This window comes from Cotesia glomerata, linkage group LG7 (genome assembly GCF_020080835.1).
Source record: "Cotesia glomerata isolate CgM1 linkage group LG7, MPM_Cglom_v2.3, whole genome shotgun sequence".
Taxonomy (NCBI): domain Eukaryota; kingdom Metazoa; phylum Arthropoda; class Insecta; order Hymenoptera; family Braconidae; genus Cotesia; species Cotesia glomerata.
Window position 1 is genome coordinate 1,163,837 of NC_058164.1, and position 13,898 is coordinate 1,177,734.

The following is a 13,898-nucleotide window of genomic DNA, read 5'->3' on the forward strand; positions in this document are numbered from 1 at the left end:
AATTACCCAAGTATTTCCTAAGGGCCGTAAGTATAATTTACATAGTGAATATATTTAATATAAATAAATTAGAAATTATACATTTTTTTAATCCATGACCATAATATAGTAACAAAAATGATGAAAATTAAAGAAAAGCTACAAAATAAGGAAAAACTATAAAATTAACATAATAATATTGATATTGACATTGACTCTGTATAATTTAAACATCCTTGCTATAAAACCAATTGTAACATATTAAGCCTTAAACAATAAAAAAGTTAAAGGTGTAACTTTTCGTACCGTTAGTGTTCGACGTTTTCACACCTCACTGAGGAGCATTAATTTTTTATAACATGGATAAAATTTATCCTTGCCGTTATTTTTTTAATATCATTTTTTATAATTATTACGCTAGTAAAAAAAATGTTGTTAGTTTTGAGCTTTGTCAGAAATTAATCAAAATTTATATTTTTCCAGACTAGATCAGAACCAGTTATACCGTCGAGCGGTTAAAATATTAAATCATTTGCAATTAAATGAAATAAATCGAGGCAATATAAATTTATGAATAGGTAATACATTAGAAAATAACAGATATTAATTATAAAGAATTTAATTTACTGTAAAAAAGGATTACGAGCTTGTTAACATAAGATTGTAGCAATAATACGCAGGGGGTCTATTCACAAGCTAAACTTTATCTTCTTACTTTGAATTACAATTTCCGCGATAGTTAAATTTCCGTATATAAATTTTTTTCTTACCCAATTTAAGTTACAACTAAGTTATTTTTAATTATATTTGTAGTAGCTCGACGAAAATTGTTATTTCTTCCCAACTTTTTAAGTATAAAATAATTCTTAAAATTTACTTAAGCGAGGACATTGCTGTAAAAAAAAAATTATAAGAAAATTTAATTAAAACACGCAAGGTATCGCTGGAGATGATGTTTACTTTTATCGAAGGTAAATCTAGGGAGCGCGGAACAATGGTACAAGTTTTGCAGAGCTTCCTCGAGAGTACTTGGTAGTTGTTTGTCTATTATAAACAGCGAAGAATAAAAATGTTCACGACACCCTCGCAAGTGCCACAACAACTTCCACGCACTCACCCTTACTCTCAGCCCGTGTTTTATAAATTATTTTTATATTCAAATGAAGATTGTAAAATGTAATTGCGCTTTGAAACTCAAATGTAACCAATTCAAATGTCAATTATAAAAGATTTATTTACGATATATAATACTCAATATTCGGAGAATAATATTTGTATTCGTAGAAAAAGGATTTAACATTGGGACATTGACTCTCTCTTACTATATGTACTATAAGTTTGCACTTCTCCCTCTTGGAATTTTATTAACGCGTTCAATTGCTTATCGTATAAGATCAAAGCCGCTGCATTCCACGTGTATAAATGCTTTACGCCAACATTACCGTCATTTTTATGGATTTTTAAAAAAATTAACACGTCATACATTGATTTTATCTACAAGTATGACTAGTTAATTCCATTAATTTTCCATTTTCTGATTTGCTGATTGAGCGATGGAAAACATAAGACCTACAAGCCAGGTGCAACCGAAGAATCTACGGTAAAAAATGATAATTATATTTAATGTTAAGTGAGGGAGGTTGAAGAAGTGTGATTCTTAGTGGGACTTATTCCTACTACTCTAGGAGCAGAGTAGTATCAATATAATGATCACGACACGCTCCATGTCCCCTTCCACCGTGGCGCCTTGGTGATTCTTTCTCGCGAATGCAAGAATAACACACACGTCCAGGAGAAGCAAGTCTTTATAAGTAGAAGCCATCCAAGTCCCTGGGACTTACTCCCTGTCAGAACGTGCCACGATCAGAGACTGATTTCCAGAATATACCCCAAGAACGCCGATTTAATCTTCCCTAAGTCTGCTGCGTCAGCTCTTGCTTGTCTTTACCTAAAATTTTCATTTTAATCAGTCCCAATTCTGCCAGTCATTTTTAAAATAAAATTTTAGTTTTTGTTATAATTAATAATAAAAAATACAAAAATTAGTTAATTAAATAAGTTTTAAATAATCTTTCCTTACAAACGGAAAGATCGGTGATTGAAGTATTTACTCGATGGTGTCAAGTACAAGGACAACGCTCGGTTTATCATGATCACGCAAGGGTGAGTCTTGAAGCTATTATTACTATTTTATCCGACATACAAATTACTACGTTTTGATTCACTTTATAAATTTATCGATCAAACTAAAACTACTTATCACAAACTCAAACACTTTTAATAACAATGATTATCAATTAATTATTTCATTACCCGTCAATTGTCAGTATCTATTTATTTACTAATCTATAATTACTGTAACAAATTAAATATCTTATTAACACCTTTTAAAAATTATTTAAAATAAATTAATGCAAAAAATACATTCCCTTTAAAATAGTCCAGAGATGACGTAAATTTGCGTCCTTCAATAATCGAGGTCATAAATTCATTAATACAAACAATAGATTAGTGTAATCACCCAAACGTTATTTAGCAACTAAATCGTTTAATTATTTAATAAATATAATACTAATCAAAATAAATAATAACAATAATTATTATTTTGTAATAGCACCGTATAATATATCAGGTATCTTAATTGGTTTATCCATGATATCATTTGTAATGAAATATCCTGTACGCGCGCATGCTTTGAATATTATCATTGATAATTTCAAAGTAATGCTAATGATAACAATAAAAATAATTATAGTAATTAGATTCTTTAGACTATTTTTGCAGACGATTAAGTATTTGCTAATTGGTGATAATGAGTTTTGCTGGTATTTAATGTAACTTAACATTGAACCTTACTACTGGGTAGTATGTACCGAAGATAAATATATATCTACTTCCACATATATAATACGGTGTGCTTTTATTGTTATTTTTATTTTTATTTTTATTATCATCGGTATTATTATTATTTAGCAGTACCTTGGGCGTGTGTATAAGAAAAGCCATAAATGGTGAAGGATTCAAGTACCGGAATGTACCGCACTTGCAAACAACCCCCCGTTTATTTATTCTCTCCATTCTCACACTATTAAAATACCATTGAAGAATATTTATTTGCCGATAATGGTTTATTATTATTAATATTTTTTTCGTCCTTTAAATATTCTTCGGGAATATATATTTATCTGAAATAGGAAAAAAAAATAATAATAAGAGTAAATGAATAAATAAAAACTGACTATTATAATTATTTTTATAGTATTATTATAATAGTGTAAAGGTCGTTAAATTGTTTAATCCAACATTACCATGATAGATAATAGCGGTAGTTGAGAGTAAAAAAGGTGAGATATCGGAGGACACGTACGAGTAATTTCAGCTTGTCCCTTTAATTGCGAATACCTACATAGTGTGGATGAAATTAAAATAAAAAAAAAATGAAAAAACAATGTGGATAATCGTCGAGTATCTTGATACGACCTTCCGCGCTTGGATCGTCGCCGTCGTAGTCGTGGTCATTATCGTTATCTCGGGGTCTCGTCAACTAAAAAATAAATAACAAAATAAAAATAGAGACCAAATGCCGTACGTATAAAATACGTACATAGGTACTTACTTACTTACATAGACGCACGAGGACGACCTTGCAAGTAACCGCGTCAAGGTTGTAGCTCTCTCATCCATTCGTATGTATTGAACCTCTTTACTCAGTACTCAGTACTTACTCTCAGTACTGGTGTATATATATATATATATATTCCAGATATTGCAATAATAGCCAGCCAGGTTCAGTACCACCTCAGCCTCCTCATCACTTCTCAAGTTCGAGCTATTGGTAACAACTTTGTGAAGACTTGCTTTTCTTAATTTTATTTGTTTGTTTTATTATTAAACCGCAATTGCCAGCAGCCCCTATTCTTGTACTCCTGTGTCTCTTGACTTGTAGAGCAGCGTTGAAAAAAAAAGCCAACGGGGATAAAAAAAGCGTTTCACAGAAATTATGTGGCTGAAAAAGCTCGTACATCATGTTCGCGATAGCAATCGTTTACTCTTACAGGAAATATTTTTTTATCTTCATCTTAGGTGGTACTTTTTTTTGTTGTTTAGCGAAAAAATTTCAGCTAGTCAATCAGTTGTCACTGGGGTAATTTAATAATGACTTGTCTTGGAGAAAAAATCTGGTTTAGTTTTGTTTTATCTGAAAGAAAAAATTGTAAATGAGCTTTAAAAAAATTAAAGAAAAAAATATAACGCAAGGTTAATAACCTCATTAATTATTAATATAATAATTTATTCATGACCTAAAGTCAAAAATATGTATTCCGTTTGTCGACATAAGTGACTCACTATGTATTTATTGTCAAGTGGCCAGAGACCAGAAGTATTTAACTTATTCTATAGTATTTTGAATATAAGACACAAGACCGTTAGTTGTTGGCGGAAGTTAAAACAAAATAAATAAATAAATAAAAATAAGGATCTTGAGATTCATTTATTAGCTACCTTGAGATTGATATGATAAAAATTACAAAGGGAAAAAACGGTGAAGCTAATGAATCATTTGACAATTAAAATAAAAGTTAATTGATAGTCTATAAAGATATAAGAATATCAAGTAATGTTTATCGCTAGGGGTGACATTGAAAGTCAGTTGAAAGTAGAGTCAGTGACTTTACAGACCTTGCATTATATAATTTGCAGCGGCATTATGTCATCGTGACCGTGGTAAGCGGAATTCACCCTGATATTGCACAGCAGGAGCAATAGCCGTAAAGGAGAAAGGAGCTAGTTAACTAGTATGACGACTTCCTTAATGCAACTCCTCTGTACGACTCTGTAATCTTTATATTTCTTCTTTCTATAGTCGGGCTGTAGGCTACGGACTATCGCCGAGTCACTGCCCATCCAATCATCCCCGATAACACGTTCCAAGGATTCGCATGTTTGCGCTATTCACACGTACACTTTACTTCACGTCGGTTTATTTACCCAATTAAATTCCATAAACGTTATTTCAAATGTCGGAATTAAACAGCTGCTTCACGAGGTGTCTTATAGTAAGGAATTTTACTATTGGATAAAAGCCAACTGGGCGATCGAGTAACTGTCGTATTGCGATTTGATCTCATCTGATTGATGTTTAATTCAGGAATTTCCATTACCACAACTGGATTGTTTATATTTTTTCGAACCGTGATCTGAAAGAAGATGATTGACAGTTAATAAATGCGTCATGCATTGACATTGATATTTAAGTCAAATCTTCATTTTTTTAATATTTAAATCTTAGACTAAAAAAAATTTTTTTGGTTTGAAGAAATTTTATTTAATTCTAAAATTTTTTATACACTGAGAAAAAAAATTTATTTTGAAAAAAATGAGCAATGTTAAAATAAGAAATTAATTTGTTGAAAATTTTCAACAATTTTATTTTTTTAGCTGAAGAAATAAAAATTTTTCTCACAATAACTTCTTTTTTGGAAAAAAAAATATTAGATAAAAATTCGTAAATTTTTTATCTAAAATTCTTTTTTTCCAAATCAAATAAATTTTCAATAAATTAATTTCTTCAATAGAAATTTTTTCTCTTAGTGTAGATTAAAACCAGTGAAACTCCTCAAAATTATTTTCTTGGTTCAAGAAATTTTCTCTTAAATCAAGTTAGTTTTTTTTAAACAAAATTTTTTACAATAAACCAAATTACATTTTTTTAAAATAATTATTTGAAATTTTCTGTAACCCTGATAGAGTTTTTTTTTTTAATAATTCATGTTTCATCTAATTAACTAAATGAATAAAGATTTGTATAACCTTGCGATCTTTTATAAGGTATTATAACAAGTAAAACATATCTTATAAATTATTCATTTCAATATTTAACATTTATCACTAAAATCTTTTAATTACCTTTTCTTTTATGTGCTCTTTTTCTTCATACTTACCTGTCATTTTCTTTGATAATTCTTCCACCTCTAAGCATAACAAATCTTTTTTCTTTAAAAACATTCCTATGAGCTTTTTTTTTTATTTAATTTTCACACAATTTTTCCATCTCCACGTGAGAAGTATATCTATATTTATATTAATGTCTTCTATTATCGTATCATAAATTTTTCTCGAGACATATACTTACATCTATATAATTACAATTTATGTTTACATTGAAAAGTATAGCCGATAAAACACAACTCCAGTGATGTAATTATTATTTTCCTTTGATGATAGACGAGACAAAAAGACAATAGTCTTGAGGCCAGGAGAGTCTATTTGGCGCTGGAAGACGACGTTAATCTTAGCTTCGCTGATATATGGAGGTATGTAAATATATATAAGTGGGTATTGTGAAAAAATGTATTGGTTGCATGGTAAAATCTAAAAGACGATGCGAAAACGTGTAATGCAGATTGAAAAATAATGATCAATAGCACAAGCACGAGATGCACGCGAATTATATGTAGTATATATAAGTCTATTAAGATTACCTACCCGGGTACTATTTTTACCTTGCCCGATGGGTAGATCTCGAATAAAAATATTTTCTGCGGATGCTGTTGCCGTCAAACTGGTTTCACGAGGACATCTTAACAGCCTTCAATATCTGATGCTCCTGTTGCTCTTCTCGTGTGTAGTCTGCCGGTGCCGATGATGATGCCAAAGCCCTTTTGCCGTTTATATGTGCGCCCTGTACATTTTCATTCTCATCATTTATTATCTTTAGTTGTAGCTTTAGCTTTGGCTTTGGTTTATTGCCGTCTCTATGCACATATCTCCATATATATATATACCAGTATATTAATATATACACATGTACTTTTATTTTCTTCCTCATATCATATCAATTACCCACAGCCTGCCGTAGGATAATACAAACTCGTTTCATTAAAATACATACAGATATAATTAACTATGCAGTACACGTTTTCATCAAATCTAAATTAAGATAATTAGATTTGTCAAGACTTATTTACTATTTTTTTCCTTTCCTGTCTAGGAGATTATGCTACCGGACAGGGGAATAACTTCAAATGCCGAGAAGAGGGCTACCAAGCTGATCCAAGAGAGTGTCAAGTCTATTACAGATGCGTAAGTTGGGGCAGTTCCGGTCCTTTGACGACTTTCAAGTTCGAGTGTGGTCCCGGAACGGTATTCTCTCACTCCAAGGGAAACATTTGTGTTCACCCAAGAGACAGTGAGAGATCAGAGTGCAGCGAAATGGGAAATGACGTGAATTCTGTCTATCAACCACAGCATCGTCCGCAGTATTCATCATCAAGACCTACCCAGCATTATCCTAGTTCTTCAACAGCATCGGGGCCTCAACATCGTCCGCAATATCCTACCAGTAGTTCACCGTCTCGTCCTCAGTATCCTAGTTCTTCGAGACCAACACGACCTCATCATCCTCAATATCCTTCAACACCATCGCGTCCTCGTCCGCAACATCCTAGTACTCCAACGTCACGGCCGCAGTATATTCCACCTCCAACAGAATCACCGCATGCAAATGAGATTAATCCTGAAGGTGGACCAAGACCAGGCTCGAATCGCCCGGCTACTGGCGGACAGTCTCAGTGTCAATCCGAAGGATTTATGGCTCACCCGCAAGACTGCAAGAAATTCATTAGATGTGTTAATGACGGATTTGGATCTTATTCGACGTATGAATTCACCTGCGGTGAAGGAACTATCTGGGACTCGACGATTGAAGGTTGTAATCATGCCTGGGCGGTGAAAAGCAGTTGCGGTAGCTCAGGTGCTAGTCCAGGATCAAGTCACAGCGACGGAAACTTACCAGAACCTGGTCATCCTAGTCAAGGTTCTAATTCTAATCAACCAGGGTCTGATTCTTCAGACCCAGAGTCTGATTATCCTAGTCAAGGTAAAGAACCTGATCAAAATCAAGACCCAGGTACTGAGCAAGATTCAAATGGCTCTGAAGAACCTAGCACTCCGGATGAGGCGAACCCAAATGTTCCGAGCCAAGGTGCTGGGTACCCAGATCAAGATTCAAACTATCCCGACAACGACAATCCGAATGAAGGATCTCCTGATCAAGAATCAAATCCAAGTGTCCCAAGTGGAGATTCCGGATACCCTGGTCAGAATTCTCCTGGTCAAGATCCCGATAACCCAAACGAACCTGATGAAGACTCTGGCTATCCCGACTCCCGGCCATCTTCACCTTACCCTCTGTACCCTCCGGGGCCCGAACCACCCTTAGCAACAACTGAATCACTTGACGCGTCGACAGTCAGACAACCACTGGCAACAAGACCTCCCAGCTCTGCTGCTAGTCCTGCGGAACCAAACCTCCCGGAGTCTGAAGGCCCACAAGCAGAAACGACTAACAAACCGGGAGCTGGATCTGGATCTGGAGATTGTAATGAAGAAGGATTTTTCCCAGACCCAAAAGATTGCCATAAATTTTTCCGATGTGTCAAAGCTGACTCGACATTTACTAAATACGAGTTTGAATGTGGAGAAAGCACAGCTTGGGATCCGAGTGTCCAGACATGTAATTACGAGTACGCAGTATCAAACTGTAAAAATCCGGGTTCGAGTGGGCAGACGACACCCTCCAGCGCTCCAACTGAAACGAGTTCTAAAGATGAAGAGCCAGATTCTGATAAAGATCAGAGTTCGTCTCCTCCATCTGTTGAATCTTCTACCGAGGAAGATAAACAATTTTCCCCGAGTTCAACAGACTCCAGTGATACCAGTTCTGATGAAACTCCTACCACTAGTACCACTAGTGCTAGCGCAAGTTCTAATCCCGAAGACCCAAGTACTCCCAGTTCCAGTACAGAAGAGTCTAGTCCTCCAGATTCTAATGAAACTTCACCAGAGTCTTCTCCAGAAGAAAAGCCGACTTCTTCAACTACCAAAGAGCCTACCGAATCTGAAGCTCCAAAACCTACGACAGAAGATACACCCTCTACAGCAGCTTCTGCGGGCGCTGATAAAAAACCAAGTGGTCCCGGAATGTCAGGATCCAGTTGCAAAGACGAAGGATTTTTCCCTAACCCTTCAGATTGCCGTAAATTCTTCCGCTGCGTCAAAGGTGATAACGGTCTTATAAAATATGACTTTGATTGCGCTCCAGGTACTGCGTGGGAGCAATCTCTGCTCACGTGTAATTACATTCACCTGGTTGCGTCCTGTGGATCAGAGACAAATCAAGTATCAAGTCCAGAAGCGGATAGCAATAAAGATAAAGACAAGGACGGAGATAAAGAAAAGGATGAAGGTAAGCCGACCAGTGAGCCAACAGAAAAACCTAAAGATGAAGGTGAAGGTAGTTCTAGTCCCGATTCGACTACAGAAGGCAGCAATAAACCCACTGATTCCAGTAATGGCAGCAATAAACCTTCTCAAGTATCTCCGTCAGGTGACTCAGATCCTAATAAGGGAATCGTTTGTAACAGTGCTGGATTTTATGGCCATCCAACAAAATGCGACAAATTTTATCGGTGCGTGGACAACGGCAATGGCTTCAATGTTTATCACTTTGATTGTGCGCCGGGAACTATTTTTGATCCGAGTCTCAGTCTCTGCAATTATCCCGAGTCTGTTTATCCAGCGCGCGACTGTTCTGGCTCTTCAGCAAGCCCTCCAAGTTCGAGTACTGAAAGTTCTCAAGAGCCTTCGACGACGCCAAGTGGAGAGGCAACCACCGAATCTTCAGAGTCAACAGACGCTCCAGGGACCGGAGAAATGACTACCAGTAGAGTGGAGTCTACTACCGCAGCTTCTGGGACAGAATCCCCAGAAGATGAAGGGACAACTACTGGTGCGCCGGCGGAAAGTACGGAAGAAGGAGTAACGGGGTCGGAAATGACAACAGAGGGATCTCAAGATCAGACTACCGTGGCAAGCACTGAATCACCTGAGCAAACAACGGAGATGGAGATGACCACCGAGAGTGGAGCAGAAACTACGACCGCTGCCGGGGAAACAAGTGAGCCCGAAAGTACTACGCCTGCTAAAGCAGAAGGTGAAACAGGATTTGTTGCCCCTTGTCCCATTGTTGGAAATTTAACTGATGAGCAAATTGTTCTTGTGTGTCCTACTGGCTTCCGTAGACATCCTAAGTACTGTAATATGTTCTACCAGTGTATGTCTGAGGGCAATATGGAGATAAAGATCTTGGTTCTCGCTTGTCCTGACAAGACTATCTTTGATGAAAAGAAAATACAGTGTGTCGAGGAGAGTGAAAGTTCTCAAGTTTGTGATACTGAAATGGCTTCTGCTAGACTTTATCGACAACTTGAACATACTTCTAAAGCACCGGTAATTATTATTTAATTAGTTAATTTGGTAATTATTTACAAGTGGGGTCAACCCTATTTTGGGCCATAACTAGGTGAAGAATTAACATTTTCAATTTTTTTTTAATTCTTCTTGCATTGATAGAAGGATTTGTTCATAGTTAAAAATATTTGTTAATATTTAACAATTAATTTATTAAAGACTACTTTTTAGTATTAAACAAATATTTCTTAGTATTTAAAATGATTTTTTTTTGTATTTAATAAATCTGATATTCATTTATTAAATATTAATACATTTTTTTAAATACTAAGAAATATTTGTTAAAGACTAAAAAGTAGTCTCTAATAAATGATTTGTTAAATATAAACAAATCCTTTCATCAATGTGTTTTTACGACGCATTTATGATAAAAAATATCGTGAAAGGAAAAAATAAAGATCTCGATAGCTTTTTTACCTTTAAAAGTTGGAAAAAATTTTGCCTTTCATGTTTTTGGATAAAATTTCTATTTTATATTGTTTTGATGTTTTTGATATATTTTCTTTGAGAAGTATATAAAAAAACGAAAAATTAAAAAAAAAATTGATCAATTTGATCAAAAAAAAAAATTTAACATAGGCTAGATGGGTTGACCCCACTTGTAAATAATTATCAGTGGTTTTAGGAGTGATAATTGATTGGTAATAATTACACATATTTTTTTTTGTTTTGCAGATGAAAGTTAAACGAGAAAGTTTATGCCCTGACGAAGGTCACTATCCATTCCAGCAAGGATGCAGCAATGCGTTCTATAAATGCAAAAGAGATTCAAGGAAAGCATTACAGGGTTATTTGTACAAATGTCCTAAAGAATATGTGTACTGGTCAGTATCTCGACGCTGTGAACGGCAAAGTCGGCTGCCTACTTGCTCGCATATAAAATACGAAGACAATGAACGAATACATTCTGTGGAAAATCGATGGGAGTTACCTATCGAGGACCGCAATCTTTCTGCGCGAATGCTCGCTTTTTAGATTCACAAATTTAATATAAAATACCTTTCATTTCCTTTTTCATGAATTTTTTTTTTTTCATCGCCAATTCATCAAAACAAAATTTTATTAAAGAAAATTTATTTATGAATATTACTTCTTATTATTAAATAATTGAATCTCCGTACGATTTTATTTCCGAGTTATTTAATTATTGATATAATTTGTGATAAAATCGTACGAGACATTCGGGAATTATTTGGTTCGGGTATTTTTTTACGGAGCAATTATTTATTGCTACGTTATTTTTATTTTGAGCGCTTTAATGAAAAGATAATTATTAATCAAACTTGTATATAATTATGCGTCATTTGGAAATAGTAATAAAAAATATTTTTTAATTAAAAAAATAATTAACGGATATTAAATTTTGAATTGAAAGATATCCTAACAAGAGAGTTATTAAAGTCCTTGAGGAGGACAGTGATATTGCTCTATAGATGTCAAATTATAAGTATGAATATGATATGACAACCGCAATATATCATTGAACTGATCTCGATGACTACTCTCTATCTTATTCATACATCACTTATTCATTTATGGTAAATTCAAAGATAATAATGTGAAATACCATCAATTGAAAATTGCCTGTCCTTGTCATTGAGACAGCTAATTATGATTATAACACTTTGAAGGAAGTAATTTATACTTTGTAATAATGTTAATCAAAAAATAGGATAATTATAAAATAATTTTAATCCTTTAACGTATGTATATTTTTATATAATCTCAAATAAATTACATAGTATTGACAATATATACTGTTTTATTTTCAATAATGTCTTTTTTTAATTAATTATAACATTAACAATAATAATTAATACTTTACCCATTTTAATAATATTTTGATAAAATATTAGTTAATAATAACTTAAATAGATATGTACAAATATATTATGCAAAAAACGCCTTTTTTATAATAATAGTATGAAAAATTGCAATAGACAAATATTGATTACTTTCTAAAGTTTAAATTTTATTTGTGAAAAATATTAAGAAACAAATTTTTTTTCAAGGCAGTGCTACCATTAACTTCGTTGATTTAAAAATAATAATTAAGAAACTTCTAAAGAATTAATTGATAACAAAGTAGTGGAATTATTTTTTTTTTTTTTAACAAACTGTGAAAATTTAAAATTAAATAATAATAAAAACGCTCGAAAAAACTGGAATGTAGCAGCTATTAACAAATTTTGCAAATAAAGAAATTTGGTTGAGTCTCACGTAGAAACAGATTGGAGACATAAAATAAGTATTTACGAATTAATGGTATACAATCACGATTAATTGAAACAGTAGTAATAACATGAGGATTTAAAATCCACCATTTAATATTTTAATTTAATACTCACATGATATAATTTACACTTAATCGATTATAATATATATATATAGTTGCTGCATGTATATATTTATTATCCAGTCTCGTTTCGAGTCGTTTATTTTTAATTCTATAGCGTTGATTCAGTTTACTTGCCACTGTAATAAAAATGAATGAGTCAATTAGACTTTTATCGATTAGATATCAATGAATAGATGGTAATAACCGATATTTAATATAATTTTATACCTTCAACGGCGCATCTCGCTCAGCATTAGCGAGTTCGTTTTCACGTTTTTCTCGTTCTTGAGCTTGTTGTTGTTGACGTTTTACCACATTAATATTACCGATACCCCGTTGTTCCTGCTCTTTCATTCTTCTTTCAGCGGCTTCCATTTGTTGTTGTCTTCTTGTTTGCTTTAATGAAGAGAAAAAATAAATAAGTATTAATAAATCTTACCGCATATAATAATAATTATATATTATTAAAATGATAAAAAATTGATTAAGAAAATATATAAAAAACTGATTGAAACTTTTTTATATTAAATTTTGAAATTTACTATTTATGGCATTAAATTTATTTAAATAAATGACATTGAAGTTAGCTGTCACAATCAATTTTTAATTTTATTTACCAATTTCTACATGTCAATTTTTTTTTTCATAATTTATTTGTTAGAAAAATTCTAAAAATTGTTAAAAGTCTGCTAAATTAATTTTCATTTAAATAAATAAAAAAAGAAAAAAAAAAACAAAACAATTGTCGTACTCTAGTGTCAAACACTATTGATTACATGCTTGGTAACAGGTAGTTGAATAGAAAACAATTATTTATTTAGAGCAAATATGTCAATATGTAAAAATACTTGTAATTTCACGTTTTTCCAACAGTATTTAATGATTTTATAATTCCATAAATTTTTGTGTTCATAATATAATAATTGTCATACATATTGGTGAACACTTTTTAAATAAATATGTAACCACAATGACTCACCTCGTCAGGTGTCAAATCTTCGTATGAACCAGATTCTTTGCAACAAGATGTGCATAAATTACCCATTTTAAATAAATAAATTTATCTTCTTCAACTAATAATAATTAATGAAACGTGACACGTTGATTGTTAATCGACAAATACTTTTAAAATAAAAGTCAAAAACACTTGAGCTTTTGATGTGTTTTTACGTCTTTATTTTTCTATTTTTCGTTGTTATCACTCCGCAAGGTTGACAACTGTAGATAACGAAGAAATTTTTGTTTTTATCATGTTGGTACTCAGCAAAGG

At 32.8% G+C, this 13,898-nt stretch overlaps 2 protein-coding genes across 2 annotated transcripts; one reads left to right on the forward strand and one right to left on the reverse strand.

Annotated features, from left to right (window-relative positions):
• Positions 1–1,765: 1,765 nt before the first annotated feature.
• On the forward strand, positions 1,766–12,062 carry LOC123268468 (cell surface glycoprotein 1-like). The gene is made up of 4 exons (XM_044733536.1): positions 1,766–2,142; positions 6,205–6,293; positions 6,971–10,269; positions 10,966–12,062. Exons 1-4 carry the CDS (start codon positions 2,129–2,131, stop codon positions 11,263–11,265), a joined length of 3,702 nt encoding a protein of 1,233 aa, XP_044589471.1. The 5' UTR covers positions 1,766–2,128; the 3' UTR covers positions 11,266–12,062.
• Positions 12,063–12,734: 672 nt separating this feature from the next.
• LOC123268474 lies at positions 12,735–13,811 on the reverse strand. Its single transcript, XM_044733544.1, has 3 exons — positions 13,608–13,811; positions 12,857–13,024; positions 12,735–12,765 (listed from the first exon to the last, which is right to left on the reverse strand). The coding sequence occupies exons 1-3, from the start codon at positions 13,671–13,673 to the stop codon at positions 12,751–12,753; spliced, it is 249 nt and encodes an 82-aa protein (XP_044589479.1). The 5' UTR covers positions 13,674–13,811; the 3' UTR covers positions 12,735–12,750.
• Positions 13,812–13,898: the final 87 nt, after the last annotated feature.